The following is a 17,036-nucleotide window of genomic DNA, read 5'->3' as shown; positions in this document are numbered from 1 at the left end:
GGAAAAAGTTATTAATAGTCCATTTTATGGATGAGAAAACAGAGGCTCAGAGAGCTCAACATCAGGGAGTTTGAACTCCATAGACTGAGTGGGATCTGAACACAGGCTGTCGGACTTCAAAGCCAGACTTAGAAACTCTTTCCAGTTAAAAGAGTACTTACCAAAATACTCTAAAAAGAGATTTAATAAACAGCAAAATAATACCAACAACCTGTAGATCTGCATTGGCTTTGGGGAATGCAGCCTATGGTTCCAACTAAGGCCTCTGAGGCTATGCTCACCGTGTACCCCAGATGCCCGCTGCCGCGGTCTTGGGACACCATCTCTGCTACCAGACCTCTCTGCTGGCTTCCTTCACATAGTCACGGAAGGGGCCCGCAGTTCTGCCAGAGAATTCCCACTGTCTTGTCCACTATTCCTCAGAATGGCCACTGTTTCTACTGACCTCTCCAATTTCCATCCTACCCACCCTAAAAGCATTAGTTTCCAGGTATAATGAAATGTTAATGATTTCTGTTCAGTAATCAATGAAGTACATTAAGAGTTATGTTTATATGCGTTTATGTGAACATACATTAATTTTGATTTACCTGTTTCCATTTTATATATTTATATGTAAATATTTATATCTAAAAATAAATATATACATATATAGATATATATACATGTATACATATATGTATATGTATGTGTACATGGATATGTATACATATACATGTAAATGTATGTGTGTGTGTATATGTATGTATGTATGTATCTATCTATCTGTAGATACATACCAAAAAGTATGTCTTTCAGCACTTAAACATTAAACAAGGTCTCTAAAATATCAGACTCTGGGTATAAGGCTGATGAGAGCTGTCTCTTGAGAAAATCAACAAACCCCATTTTGTCTCCTCTTGGACTCAGTATTTCTCAATGATTAAACCACCAAACCAACTACATTCACTTCCTCATTTTAATCAATAATGTGGACACATAACCTCACGGAGCTCATCTGACTGGAAGAAATGCAAAAGACTTCCGTTTTCTGTTAAGTCAGTCAACCAGATTACAGAGAAAGAGAAACTTCATTGGCCTTTCAGAAATTTTTAACATATTGTACAAGCTCCCAGGATTCTAAGCACCTGGAATATGGGGACCTTGATGGGGTGACTACTGGGTAAGTGTTACTGAAAGTCTTTTTCAATTCTAACATTTTGTGGAAAAAAAAAAAAAAGGCAACAACAACAAAATACTCCCAAGAACATTAGATCCGACTCTCCAGGAATTAGCTCTTGTGTCTCTAGCGGATGACCTGATGACTTGCCCCTTTCCAGGGAGTCTTTAGCTATTTTCATAATTTATGGCTGTTTGGTTACACCTACACTTTGATTGCAGGTGATAATTGTCTCCTTATCATCTTCTGCTTCTTGTTCCCTAAGCCCTTGCTAAGTTTCTCCCAGTCTTTCTTCACTACTTTCTTTTTTTTTTTTAAGATTTTATTTTATTTATTTGAGAGAGAGATATCACAGAGGCAGTGGGAGAGGGAGAAGCAGGCTCTCCGCTGAGCAGAGCGCTCAACATGGGACTCAGTCCCAGGACCCTGAGATCATGACCTGAGCCGAAGGCAGAGGCTTAACCAAGCCACCCAGGCACCTTGACTACTTCTTCTTTTTTTTTGAGAAATTCCATTAAAGGGGGTGTCTTCTTAAAGACTTCTTCAGGCGATCAGTGACTTCTTAAAGGAGTCTACCTGTTCATTCATTCAACAGAGAATTATCAAATATTTAACATGGGTCAGGCCCTGTAGAGCATGCTGAGAATATAGTGCTAAGTAATCAAATATGGTCACTAATCTATAGTTCAGTGTGAGAGGTCAGTGCTAGACTATCAGATGGTCGCACGAAGAAATTAGCATTTGCAAGTTATGATAACTGGTACAAGGTGCCGATAGACACTATATCCAGGGAACCTAATAGATATGGGTAAGTCAAGGAAGGCCTCCTAGCGGTGGTGACACTGAACCTGAGAACTGAAGCATAGGAAGGAGTTAGGTGAGGGGTTGGGCAAGACTATTCCAAGCAGAAGAAAAAGCATATAGAATCACCCTGGATTTTTACATTTCACATTATAAGAATGATTGTTATCCAAAGAGATAACGTGTTTTTTCACTATGGCTGATAGAGGAAACAGTTGCCTATATTAAGAATAAATTTTGGATACGGAAAAAGAAAAGCAGTGATTGCAGGAGAAAGCCAGCGTGTTACCACCAACCTCTTCCAGAATGCTCTTTTCCTGATAGAACAGGTTGTCACAAATTATATAAAATAAATTATTTTTTCTTGTTCTTTACTATTGCTTATCCAATAGCTAAAACCCTCTGGCCCTTTGCCATTCTGCTTCTTTGTCTTGAGATCAGGGGCTCTTAAGCCTGGTTACTTGTGAGAATAATGTTGGCCATTTTATAAACTGTAAGGTCCCCCAACTGATTCCACAACCACTGAACTGGGTGTCCCAGTGTGAGACTTACGTGAGCCACATTTTTAGCAAAGCTTCTCAGGTGCTGTGATCTGAAAAAGGATGGGAAACCCCGCTCCACTATCAGCTGTGTGTGCATGGGCATGTGCCCATGGAGTCTGTGACTCTGTTTCCTCTATTATAAATTGAGAATCACAAGGGTGCCTACCGTATGGGTTTGTCACAAGTACAAAAGGAGGTAAACAATGCTGACTTCAGGTAACTTGTCTATATAGGAAAGAGGCACTTAAGGAAATAGTGGTTCTGGGGACTTTAGAAACTTAGGGTTGTCCTAGAGATAGGAAGACTTCCGCGGAGTCATCACTGGTTGTGATTTCTGAGGTCACTTCGTGAGTTCCTTTAAGAGCTGGGCGACTCCACTCTGCAGAGCTGGAGGGGGCATCATGGATGTCAGCTACAGTTTTAAAACCTGGCTTCATGGATCCTTCTGCAATACAGCCTCCATCCTGCCCACCCCCTTCGTGGCCATGAGGCTGTCAGTTGTCACTTATTGCGAGACGCAGAAAGGTCTGTAACAGGCTGGGCATTCGCAGTATTTATTTTCATAAATAAACTGGTGCATGGGTTAGTAGAAGACCCCACCCCAGCAGGGATGGGTAAGAGTCCATTTCCAGTAACTGCTATGAGTGTCAGCGGAGAGAGGGTGGCATCTTTGCAACCGTTCTCAAGGAGGATGGTAAAAGCTTGGAATTTCCCCTGGGTATCTTTGCCGTCAGATTCTGGAGCCCTCGGAGGATGGTGCCGTGCAGAGGAAAGCACAGCCGAGCGAGGAAGACAGAGGTGGAGAGAGTCTAGAAGAGGATGCTGCTGGAAATCCGGATGTGGCCAAGTCCACTGTGGACTTCCTAGCAGCTGGGTTAGGTGAAGAAAGTCTCTTGTTGAAGCTATCTATTTATCTATAATAAGTTTAATTTCCATAGAGACAGATTTCTGTTACTTAAAACCCAAGGTTCTACACAATACCTTTGGGTGTTTTCCTGACATGTTGGGAGTCAATGTGGTGTTGCAAGGTGCTGGAAAGTTGTGTTTGGGGAGAGAGCTGAAGACTCTCTCTCTCTAACAACCCAGAGAAAGAAGAGGGACAGGCGGGATCGCCACTGCTGTGTGTTATCATTACTGAAGAGCACATGTTTCAACATGCTGAAAATGAATGAATCAGATAAATTTCTTACAAAATGTTTAAAAAATTGATCTGCCTCCCAAACTGCTCAGAAATTTCACGACTGCCGAGATACGATCCCAGATGGGAGTGGGCCTGTCCCTTCCGTTCACTGAACCAATCTTAATGAAAATGCTGTTCCTACCACTACTGTAAGAACCTTTGTCTTATATTAAAGCTATACAATATTGTGCTCTATTGTGAGTGGAACTCTATTCAAAGCTCTATTGCAAGGCTGAATGCAAACTGGAATAGAGTTACAAACAGCATGAAAAGTTAATGAAAAATCAGCCTGGTATATGCAGAACGATAAAAAATAGTTGAAGGGGAAAAAAAGGTAATTACGTTATGGCTAGTTATAGTTAAGACTTAGGTAATTATTCTGAATTTGAAATTTATATCATTTCCCTCCCTCCTTGATGTAATTATCCATTAGACTTACGAATGCACATTTTTCATGTCAAGCTGGCAAGGGCTCCACAGGGAAGAGGTGGGACTTCAAGAAGAAGGGGAGGGGCGCCTGGGTGGCTCAGGGGGGTTAAGGCCTCTGCCTTCGGCTCAGGTCATGATCCCAGGGTCCTGGGATCGAGCCCCACATCGGGCTCTCTGCTCAGCAGGGAGCCTGCTTCCCTTCCTCTCTCTCTGCCTGCCTCTGCCTGCTTGTGATCTCTGTCAAATAAATAAATAAAATCTTAAAAAAAAAAAAAAAAGAAGAAGGGGAAAAGGCGGATCTGATGCACGTGGAAACAAAAGAGCGTGGGAAACTATCAGCGTTTATTGCACAATCGATCACTGAAAATGTGCAGGCGTGCCAAGGCCATGTTTATTTGGTTAGAGAATAACTTTTATTTGGTTATTTGGAAATAGATATGAACCCAATACATCTCCGGTTTGACTACTCAAGGAAAAAAAGGGCTGAAAGAAATGAGTTGTAAGTGAATCAAGATATCAGCATTTTAGGGCTGAAAGGCAACTTGAACAACCATGTAACTAACTTCCTTACGTTTTAGGTCAGGAGGCGCATCCAGGTGGGCCTCAGGCCTCGGCCAAGGCCACGAGCTACTCTGTGTGAGTTCCCTTGGTGGTCATCAATCATTATTTTCCTCTCTAAAATATCTATCAGGTAGGAAATAACATACAGTTTTCTGGTAAACTTCTTTCCTGAGACCTTTTTCTCAGCAAGGTGGAAATTCTGCCGGTTGTTGGGTATGTCTATTCCAACTGTGCATCCTGGAATCAGGGATATAATCACAGGATGGGCTCTGGATGACCCACTCACTGTGACACAGACCTGAGTTACAAATGTCTTTCATCACCCAACCCCCTGCTCTAACAATGATGTTTTAAGTCTCCTGAAATTAGTGTTAATTCAGGGCCAGCGTCCTGTAATCCCCCCAAAGTCTCATTATATCCTTCTCCCCAAGGCACAGTCGCCTGGTAAAAGGCTGTAGTATTCGGTCGCACGCTAGTGAATCTTTTTGAATTATGTGAGCGTTTTTAAAAGAGAAATTATCTTTGTAGAAAAAAGAGAGCCTACCATCCTGTAAAAACAGACTAGCATACCCTGAGTTTAGTTAACTTCTACAGAAACACAGCAAAAAGAAAGGAGAGGTCTGGGGGAGGGCTAAGAGGTAATGGGGAGAAAATGTCAAAACCAAGGGATGATTTACTCATTTCCCCAGGACACCCTATTAGTTCTCAAGACGGCCGGTGAGCAGCTTGCTCCAAAGCAGACATAAACATTGTGGTGATAGAAGATGCCATTTTTATGCACCGATGTCAGCAATGTGGTCTGTTAGGATCTGACGAAAAAGCCAGAGTCCAGCAACAAGGCTACTCTTGGCAAAGCCACCACCGCGACCGCACTCCTAAGGTCTGTGCCCTTCCCACTGGGCCAGGCGGGTGAACTATCATGACGCTAACCACAAACTCCACTCTCAGGAGTCCTCTCTCCTCTCTGCAGCCCTTGGCCGGCAGTGGCTCACGTGAATATTCAGAGAGTACAGATGCCGAGACGTATGCCTTTATGAAGTTATATGAGCCTTACAAGGGAGCCTTCTGGAAGGAATGGCAACACAGTTGTTTGAAGTCAGTATCATGATTCATGGAGCAGTGCTATTCACTGTACACACAAAACATATAACAACCCAAAGGGTCCCCAAAGTCAGAACTGAATAAATGAATATTTAGGAATTCCAGATGCTAAAAATACACCCGAGATCTCATTTTCTTCTTAATCAGAAATTGCTTCAGGGAAGAAGGCTCTTTGCCTTCTGGAATCCAACATCAGCCAAGTTAACTTGGCATCCTGGCAGAAATCAAGGATAACCTGACTCTTGCCAATTGTAAACAGAGGGCATGAAATTTAAATGCAAGAGATAGAGAGGAGAAAAGCTGCCTACCTGTTGCTGTGAACTAAAAAAGACTTGTGCTATTTAAATTTCAATGGATATTGCCATAGTATAATTTGAATTTGTTTGGATTTTTTTCAAATGCACACCTGCTATTACAAGCTCAATCAAGCTGATGTAAAATATTTCAGAAGGACGAGAAATAGAATTAAAACCTATTAGACTTTTCCATTATGACCCATTTTCCATTTAATTACATAACCATTTTCTCATCCATTCTAGATTGCTTATCACTCTTCATAGCTCTTCCAAAAACATAGCATCTTACTTTTTGAATACAGGATTTCAGGCTGCAGTTATGTCTTTTTCCTTAGCTGTAGGTTATCGGACATACCTCTGATCCAAAGCAAACTGGGAGTCTCTATCTAATTTTCTGCCAGTGGTTCAGTGAATGGACTTCTGATTTCTGTTGATTATTGAATTGCTTCTGGGGATGGATCTAAAATGCAGGCACTGACCCTTAATGTCAATCATAAAATTCTGAGTCCAAAATTCGGAGGCAATTCCATTGTTTACAGTGTATTTCTGGCAGCGTGATCACAAGCAGGCTGACTGCTTTATGGATTTGTCTCTCTCCTGAGCAAACTTAAAAGAAGGCTTAGTAAAACCTACATTGGTTTATTGAGTGTGTGAAAGCTGGTCCCTATTCTTTTCTCCTACTACTAGATATCTTTTGGCTTTGTGCTTCTGAAGATTTTCTCAACTGAGAATTTTTCTTAGTGTTACTATGTCTTAGCTAATTATTATGCGGTGGGTCATGTAGAAAGCACTGCGAATATTTTATGATAAAAATCATTCATATTTTTAAGTATATTTCAAATTGTAAGAAATGCCAATTGTGAGCCTAATTTATATGAACTAATAATTCATGATAAATTGGTTATTAAAATAATGTGAAAGCTGTCCCCGGCACCAGGCAATATATAAATATGTACGTCTACCCTTTTCCATCTGCAAACAACTATTAATTGTGACTCTACCCACGTGGTATACGGTAAGCGTTCTAGAATTCTACATTTATCATTGTGATGTTTTCATTAAGAGCACGTTTAGGCATTTCTACGAGTGCAGTGCACAGTGCACGGCCACGGCATGGAACAGCTGGACGTTTCCCCTCTCCACTGCTTCCTCTCTGAATCCATTTAAACCATTTTTGATGTCAATTTCTGGCCTTCTCAATTTTTGAAAAATTAATGAGGTACATTCTCTCTCCATCGAGACTCTTAACTATGTAGCCAGCCACTGCCCACACAACAGCTAAATGTCATTTGAAAAGAAGAAAATGGCATGTGCACGGGATCATTTCGTTCTTTCTCTGAGATGGGGTCCAAACAAATGGGAGGCGTCCAGATACGATAGCTGTCAGTGTCACTGATGTCAACTCTGCTCCCACAGTCCTCTTTTTTGGCTTTTAAAAATCACAGATACTGTGGATAATAACTTTTGTAAAAGACTTATTTATTTATTTGAGGTGGGGGAGCGGTAGGAGGGGAGAAGCAGACTTTGCACTGAGGATGGAGCCCAATTCGGGGCTTGATCCCATGACGTTGAGATTGTTAGTTGGATGCCCAACCAACGGATCCACCCAGGAGCCCCCTGTGGATAAGAATTTTGTACTGTGAGGCACACAGATGGACTCCCCAAGTGAGTGTTCTGGAAAACAAAGACATTTCAGAAGTGTGAAATTGAGAAGATAAGAGAAGTGAGGGCACTGAGTAAAAGAACAGAAGTTTAATAACTAATGAGTAAATTAAAATTTATTCTAGAGAAAAACCATAAAATTAAATCACACTAAAATTTAACTCCGTTGTCACTAATATGATGCACGATAAAGTTTTGCGGGAGCATGTCACCATGACAGACTACCATCACGGACTTTTCCTTCCATGGTATCATATGGTTGACTCTCACAGGTACTGATGGAAAACGTCATTTTCATGGTTGTTCAACTTGAGGGGCTGATATATATGCACCCGAGAGAAGACATGTACTGGTATTTCTTTTCCACAATCCCTAACTCGATATTTTTCAACTGAGTTAGCGAAATCCTACCTATCATGGTCAAATGAAGCACCTGCGGGGCATGGGGGACGCAACAGTGCAAGGGGTTGCTAGTGTCACCTTCATAGATCTCGTGGCCTAGTGGTTGAAGGTGATGTGACACACCGATGGCCAGTTCAAGCCACAGGAAAGAACGTAACACAGCTGGAGAATAAATGCGACACGTGCAGACATGAGCCTAGAGAGTTAAGAAGGGGTCATATCACAAAGAGCCTAGACAGCCAAATTATGGAGTTTAGGTTTGTCCCAGGAGCCACTGGGGGGCCCAGAAAAACATCCACCCAGGAGGAGGAACAAGGAAATTGGAGGCATCCCAATTGGCAAATAGGTCTTTCAGTAAGATGACTGCCTCAACAGAGAAATGGGACAGACTTTGGAGAAAAATGGAGTTTGGCTTTATAGCTACTGAGTGTAAGAGATCCGGGGGGCATTCAAGTACAGATGCCCAGGAAGCAGGTGGCACTATGGGAACTGTGGGGGAATCAGGTTACAGATGGAATTACATGAGAAAACCATGTAGAGTTAGAAGAAAAGAGGGCCAAGGGTAGGGAATGTCAATATCTAAGGATAAAAGGAACATGGTAGTCTGGAGAGGGAACTAAGAATGCAGCAGCCAGAGAAGAGTGGGAAAACTTGAAGAGTCTGTCTTTGTGGATATGAAGGGAAGGCGGCATTTGAAGGCCGCCGATATCCAATGCTGCAGACAGCCAAGATGATGGTCAGGACTTAGTGGATGTGATGGCAGCCAGGTTACTGGGACCAGTCATTGATGGGGGCAGCCTGCAGCAAGGGGAGGGTGAGAAGAGAGTTACAAGTAGAAGATGGTGAGTACACAAAATTCTTTTAAGAAGTTAAAGGGCAGGAAGTGGATTGGGGGAAGAAGAAAACTGTGGTTGAAACATTAGGTATTTGACTTGTGTATTTTAGATGGGTGAGACTGAACTATGTAGAAATACAGATGTAAGGAAGTGCTGGAGAAGGTAATGAAAACGCAGAAGAAAACATATAGAGGATGGACGAGACCACTGAAGAAACAGACGCTTTGGGAGACAGAATATGAGTAGGATGATGAAGAGAAGGAAGATGGAGGAGGAGGAGGAGGAAGTAAGAAGCTAAGAGAAGGGTCAGAGATGGGGTGGAAGTAGGGAAGTCTACTTCTGTCATACTCCTGTTAGCAACAAGCTCTAAGAATTTCCTCTGCTGCTCTCTCTTTTCTGTAAAGTAAGAGGAGGGGCGATCTGCCTCTTTAGATATTGGGGAGATGACGTGCTTGGAGGGCTGAAGAGAAAGCAGCATTTCAGAAACACTCTCTCTGGAAAACAGGAGAGAAAAAGCTTAATAGGGAGCAGAGGATTGCCAGGCAACATTAAGAGCCCATCCATTTATCCTGTACCAAACTGTCTCGTGTAATTTTGTATCATAGTCTGTAGTTGCCAGAGATAAAGACAGACACCCAGACTGATCTTGAGGAATGACACCATGAAATGTCGTCTTTTATGAACAGTGAGCTGATGAGGCTTCTTCGTGACTTGAGCAAAAACACTCCCACAAGAATATTCCAAATTCATTATGTGGCTCCATCAAAAGTACATTTTCCCCCCAACACTCTGATCCTAGAAAAGCCGGGGGTCCTAGCAAGTGCATTTAGCTATTCTATACGGAAGATACAGTTCCATTAATATGATAATCATTAATTAAATGATTTGGGACTTATACATATATCCCTATGTGAGTGTTTCATATGAATAGTCACTCAAAAGTTGTTTAATTCTTCGGAAGAGGCAAAATGAAATATCTAGAACTATGAAGTTCACAAACAGATCTAGAAGGTTATGATGATAACAAAGATTGATATATTGTCAGTCCTGCATAAATTGTCAGCTGTTCTCTGTCTCTGGAATCTCTCTCCCAAGTCTTTCCATTGATGTCTTAATTGGGGTCTCCTATGCTTCAGGCATCCTGGGCCTGACCCTCAGTGGGCTTCCAGCTGGGGAGATGAAAGCAAATGCTTACAACCCAGGCTGATTCACTTCACAAGAGACGGAGGTAAAAGCTGGACAGAATAGTAAAGGGGAGATTCGTGATTAATTCTGTTTGATTAGCACAAACATATTTACTTTCAATCTCCTATATACACTTCAATATAATTTTGGTAATCTGTGACTCAGGGAAACAAGAGAGAACACTTAATGAAAGCTAAATTCTTTTATTTAGAAACAATCCCTGTTTAGTTTTTAAATTTTCTATCCCTTCAACCTGTGATGAAATGGATCCAGGAAGTTTTCCACCAAAACTCTTAGTTGGTTGATTTACTCCTGAAAGCTACGTTTGGAAAGAAATGTAGAATACATTATTTCCAAAGACATTGGTTCTGCACCGGTGGACTTTCTTTTGAAGTCTGAGGCCGTTAGAATACTAAAGGTCGGGGCGCCTGGGTGGCTCAGTGGGTTAAAGCTGCTGCCTTCGGCTTGGGTCGTGATCCCGGCGTCCTGGGATCGAGCCCCGCATCGGGCTCTCTGCTCAGCAAGGAGCCTGCTTCCTCCCTACTCTCTCTGCCTGCCTCTCTGCCTGCTTGTGATCTGTCTGTCAAATAAATTAAAAAAAAAAAAAAAAAAAAAAAAAAGAATACTAAAGGTCTTCTCTGTGAAGGCAGATTTTTTTTTTCAACTGGGGAACAGAAACTATATCCTTGCTCCTGGTGAGGCATCTGGTTTCTAGACTTCTCAGCTGGATTTTGGAATGGCTACTGAGTTCAAGACACTTTAGGAAACAAATCAGTAATTCAAAAGCATTATGAGTCCAAGAGGGGCAGGAGGAGAGGATTAGGCAGGAAGAATCTCATCTCAAGGGGAAGACAGGAGGAAAAAACCACGTCAAGGGGAAGGCAGGAGGAAAATACCAGAAGGGTACGGGGAGGAGTACTGTATGGAAAATAAGCAGTTATCAGGAAGCATGTTTTAGTGCCAGTTTCCTTAGTATTGGCTATACAAATTTAAGCCTTTTAGTTGCTCCTTTATGAAAGGAGGAGGCTGGGATTAGATGACACTTCAGCAATTGAGTTTATTTTTATTAGGAAAATGAGAGATTTTGGACTAGGTGGTATTACACACTGAATCAATACTAACAGGCATTAACCTGCCTATTGTCATGAATTATTTAGTGAGTAGGTCTTTACACTCACACTCAAATTCCACACTAATGACCTAGTAATTATTTTAATCGATTCTCAATGAACCCTTAACTACTCTGTTGGCATACCAATAAGCAAGAAGCACTGTGAGAGTAGGTTCTGAGCTCTGAGTTTGTATCTTCCCATCCATAATCCTGAATGGAAATCTGTGTATCCAAATATTTCTATATCCATTTTCCTAAGATTTATCATTTAACATTTGCGGTATTTTAAGAAGTCATAATTTTCATGTGTGTGAGGAGAAGAGAGGATATAATATGGAAGGTTAGTTGAGTTGGAGACTCAGAGGGCTCGGGTAGCAAGGCCAGGCAAAGGCCCCTGGGTGAAGCAAGTTACAGGTGACTGGGGGAATAAGAATAAACACTGAATTTGGAAGGCACTGGGGGTACATAGTGAAGTGAAGATTCAAGGACCTGAAAGCTGGGGAGAGGGGGTGGAGTTACTCCGGTGACCGACGAGTAAGTTCCTTGCCCTCGAGAAGCTTATACTTTACTGAGAGAAGTAGACTGTATGTAAAGAAACATGAAGCATGACTACAGATGGGAATAAGTGCCATGAGGTCAGATTAGGAAATAATTAAAACAGGTGCTGGGGGAGAAAATATCAGTGGACATCTATTTTACATAAGATGTTGAGGGAAGGTGATATTTAAACTATACCCTGAATGATAAGGAAAGCCAGCAATGAAACAGCCAAGGAAACATATTTTAGGAAGACAGAACAGCTAACTCAGAGACCCTGAGACGAGCAAAGATCACATAAAAGACAGGATGCAGTGGCATCCAGAGGTGAGTAGAGGGAGCATGTGCTCATTTGATTAAAAAAAAAAAAAAAAAAAAAAAAGGCTGTAGGGGCACCTGGGTGGCATTGGTTGGTTAAGCATCCAGCCCTTGGTTTTGGCTCTTGTCATCATCTCAGGGTCCTGAGCTCAAGCCCTGCATCAGGCTCCGTGCTCCCCATGGAGTCCGCTTGGGATTCTCTCTCCCTCTGCCCCTCCCCACCGCCCTCTTTCTCTCTCTCAAATAAATAAATAAATCTTTTTAAAAAAATGGTTGCCATCCTCATCAGAAGTGGAGGAAGTAAATCAAATGAGTGATTTTTTTTTTTTCCTAAAAGAAAAACAACTCTATTTTCCTGAGTATGTGATTGACTGTACGCAGAAAGTCCTTCCATGTTACAAGTGGCTTGCTCCAGCTCAGGTATACAAAGATCTCCTGGGACAAAATACAATTTCAATACAGCAACATCACAATCAGGATGAACAGCTTGATTTTGGAGGAAAAGAACGTACTTTCCCATCAGAGAGACTCAAGAGAAAAGAATGATGTCAATCCAGTCTAGTTGCAAAACTTTATATGCCACAAAATATATTTAGTTTGAAAAAAAGCAAGATGAAATCTCCTAAGAAATACCAAAGCACGAGGCCAGTTTGCTTATGAGGTTCTGAAGCAATTGTCTGAGAAAAAGCAATAAGGTGGCTTTACTGTGCCTGAAATCAGAAGCTTGTAGCTACTACATTTCACTTTCGTACACATGTATGAGGGTTAAAACAACCTGGGCCTAATGATGTTTACTGTTACTTCTGCATTAGCAGAAGAAAATATTAAAAGTACCTATTTGTTTTGGCTATGCTGCCATTGATAATAGCATGTAGGAACTGAATAGAACACTGATACAGGAAGTCCACATCACTGACCAAAAAAAGAACATACTTTTCGGGGTAAGTATGTTGAGTTCTGTCCTACAGACTCTGGATTGGTGACAATGAGTTTTGAGAAGGTGAGATTATAGCTATATGAGTCTTTCCTATGCTAACTATGATAATTCATATGTTAGCTATGATAATTCTTAACTTAGATGCTAACGTTGGACCCTAAGCTAAATTCAGGTCTATCATTACTTATTTAGTGTAAATCAAAAAGAAACTAGCAGAAATCAGGAAAAAATGTCTACTTAGAGGTTGAAAGGAAAGTTAAAAAGTTTATGTTTAAAATAATCATGTAAAAATACTACCAATAAAAAAACCAACAAATTATTAGTCTTGGCAAAACCATCTTGAAAAAGAAAAAACAAAGCTGGAGGCATCATGCTCCATGATTTCAAACTATACTACAAATCTAAAGTAGTTAAAAACAGAAAAGTATTTGCATAAAAACAGACACATAGATCAATAGAACAGAACAGCTAGCCCAGAAATAAACCCATACTTACTATGGGTTTACTATGGTTAATTTACAACAAAGAAATAAACCCATACTTACTATGGGTTTACTATGATTAATTTACAACAAAGGAGACAAGAATATGCAATGGAAAAAGACAATCTCTTCCACAAACAGTGTTGGGATAACTAGACAGCCTCATCCAAAAGAATGAAACTGGACCACTACCTTACACCATGAACAAAAAGTGACTCAAAATGGATTAAAGACCTAAATATGCAACCTGAAATTATAAAAGTGGAAGGAAACATAGGGTGGTATGTTCCTTGACATAGGTCTTGGATGATTTTTTAAATCTAATATCAAAAACAAAAGCAACAAAGGAAAAATAGACAAGTGGGATTACATCGAACTAAAAACCTTCTGCACAGCAAAGGAAACCATCAACAAAATGAAAAGGCAACCTACCGAATAGGAGAAAATATATGCAAATCATACATCTGATAAGAGGCTAATATCCAAAATAAATGAAGAACTCAAACAATTTGGGTGTCTGGATGGCTCAGTCAGTTAAGTGTCTGCCTTTGGCTCAGGTCATGATCCCATGGTCCTGGGATCGAGCCCCGCATCAGGCTCCCTGCTCAGTGGGAAGCCTGCTTCTCCCTCTCTCTCTGCCCCTCCTCCCTGCTCCTGCTCTCTCTCTCTTTCAAATAAATAAATAAATAAAATCTTAAAGGAAAAAAAAAAACCTCAAACAATTCAATAGCCCAAAAAACCCAAAAAACAACCAACAATCCGATTAAAAACTGGGAAGATCTGAAAAAACATTTTTCCAGAGACATACAGGTGGCCAACAGACACATGAAAAGATGTTCTACATCATTAATCCTCAGGGAAACGCAAATCAAAACCACAGTGAGATATCACCTCACACCTGTTAGAAAGGCTATTTATCAAAAAGTCTAGAAATAACAAGTGTTGGCAAGGATGTGGAGGAAAGGGTGCCCTTGTTCACCATCTGTGGGAATATAAATTGGTGCAGGCCCTATGGAAAACAGTATGAAGGTTCCTCAAAAAATTAAAAATAGAATTACTATATGATCCAACAATTCCACTTCTGAGTATTTAACCAAAGAAAATGGAAACATTGGTTCAAAAAGATACATGTACCCCTATGTCCACTGCAGTATTATTTACAGTAGTCAAGATATGGAAATAATCTAAGCGTCCATCGATGAATGAATAAAGAATATTACTCAGCAATAAAAAATAATGAAATCTTGCCATTTGCAATATGGATGGACTCTGATGGCATTAAGCAAATGAAATAAGTCAGAGAAAGACTAACACTGTATGCTCTCTCTTATATGTGGAATCTTAAAAAAAAAAAATTAAGAAAAACCTAAGCTCCCTGATACAGAGAATAGACTGGTAGTTGTCACAAGTTGGGTGGAGAAATAGGGGAGAAAAGAGTGAACTGTTTTTGTTTTCTTTTTAGTTTAAATAGATTCATTTAAAAAAAAATGATCCTGAATAAAAATGCTCAGAAGTTGTTTAGATAGATTTTTACAGTGTCAGATAAATCCAGGGAACAATTTTAGTTTGGGACAGATGAGACTAAATTTGATTCTGGAAAATCTCAAGAAAAGAAGTAACATAAGTTATTTGGTGGAATCTCTTTGATTTTCACTACCTGGCATATTTAAAATATGTGTATACAACTTCACTAGTTAATAGGGGATTTCGTTAGATGTGTATATTTCTAACAGAGGTTTCATACAAGAATAACATACATCATATTTTAAGAGATAAAACACATATAAAATACACACGTATCAGTCGACCTGGAAAACTAGAGAATTACAACCCAAGGCACAGCATGAGATAAGGCAGAAGTCCAGCTGGAAGTCTTATTGAAAAACTTTTCTTCAATAAGATAGTTACTAAAGGAATCTTGGTTCTAAGATTTACACTCACTGTCATGAGTAGATCATTTAAGACATATAGAGAATCAGAGAAAGTACTAGCAAATTACAAATACAATTTGAGAGAATAAATATATTTACTATTATTTATTATAGTATAAGTACAGCTTAACTGGGGGAAATAATTCCCCAACTTGGAAAAATTACAAACTCAAAATTAAGAATCCAACTTGCAGAAGAGGTTACACATCTGTGAACTTGTGAATAGCTTAGGTTTATAAGTCAGTATCCATACTGATACTACAGCATTTATTATATGTGCATCTTATCTACCTTTTTGGATAGAAGGTTCTTTGAGGGCACATGAGAAGTAGGAAAGTCTGGGCATAGGTCTCATTTTGGATACTCAGCTTTTGCACCTTTGGGCAAGTCACTAGGTTTCTGGGTCTGAGTTACTTCATCTGTACTATAGAAGGCAATAATACTCACCTTTCCTCACACTCACCCTTGCCCCGCACAGAAGCCAAGTATAGGGAAGGGCATGGACTTTGCAGAGACACAACCAGAGCTTTCTCTCTACACGTAGACCTCCACATGTGAGGTCTGGGATAAGTTCCTAGCCTACCCAAGCCTCAGCTTCCTCATTTATAAACTTAGAATATCACACCTAGGAAGATGTCATTAGGATTAGAGAAAATACCTGTAAACTTTAGGCACTTGCTAAGCTTTCAATAAATGGTCTCTATTGATGCTTGTGGCCCACTTTGCAAAGTGTATTATATATGTAAGGTACTATTAATCAATTAATTAAAAAGGAATTAAAGGAGATATTTAGTTGTATATTTAGTTCCTTTTAGGTTTGTGCCCAGTATTTACAGGACACCCCAGAGGTAGGACACATGCTACACATTTGAGTAGACAAATTCTCTACAAGCAATCCGTGCTGGGCTAATGGGCCATGCTGCTCCCCCACTGATATAATAAAAATTCCAAGTATTGTCCCCACCACGGAACAAATGCCCACCAGAATTGCATAATCATCCTTCCTTTTAGGAGCTGGGGATTACAGTTTATGTCTATTTTTTGTTGTTGTTGGAAACACTGTGACATTCTATAGCTCTGTAAACATTACAGCTTATTTCATTGAAAATGACCATTACAAGTAAAATAGAAAAAAAAGAATTATTACCTCTGTGCTGTTCTTCAATCCAGACTTGCAAATACATGAAGAGGAGCAGTCCCGCTACCCCAAATATGAGCACCGAGAGGAAGACTTGTTTGGGGTTCATGACCATTTCAGATGGCTGCCTTTCTCCTCATTTCTGAAGACCACATGATTTGTTTTCCTAGAGAGCTTTGATCCTTTCTTGTTCTAGGAAGCGCTCCTTCCATGAAGGAACCTAGAATTTTTAAAAAATCCACATTGTACCTTGCTGATGACATCTCTTCCCCAATACAGCATAAATCTGCAGCACATCAACGCTAGTGAAGACGTAGGTGAACTGGAGCTCTCTGAAGACAGAAGGGACTGGAGGAGATTGTCCCTAGAATGGCAGTTTTCTACCGTAGGAACTTAGGAATGTCTTGTCCTACTGTTAATAAGTAAGA

General features: G+C 40.4%; 1 protein-coding gene across 1 annotated transcript in view; it reads right to left on the bottom strand.

The window, feature by feature from the left end:
* The window catches only part of CHST9 (carbohydrate sulfotransferase 9), a gene marked incomplete at its 3' end in the record, with an annotated part of 185,903 nt that extends 169,174 nt beyond the window's left edge, over positions 1 to 16,729 (bottom strand). The window contains 1 exon segment of the mRNA XM_080822246.1: positions 16,618 to 16,729. Within this exon segment, the coding sequence (XP_080678372.1) occupies positions 16,618 to 16,723 (106 nt within the window). The 5' untranslated portion in view covers positions 16,724 to 16,729.
* Between the last annotated feature and the right edge of the window lie 307 nt (positions 16,730 to 17,036).

This window comes from Martes martes (genome assembly GCF_963455335.1).
Source record: "Martes martes genome assembly, chromosome: 13".
Lineage (NCBI taxonomy): Eukaryota > Metazoa > Chordata > Mammalia > Carnivora > Mustelidae > Martes > Martes martes.
The sequence above is the reverse complement of the archived record's forward strand: the minus strand, read 5'-3'. Positions and strand labels throughout refer to the sequence as shown.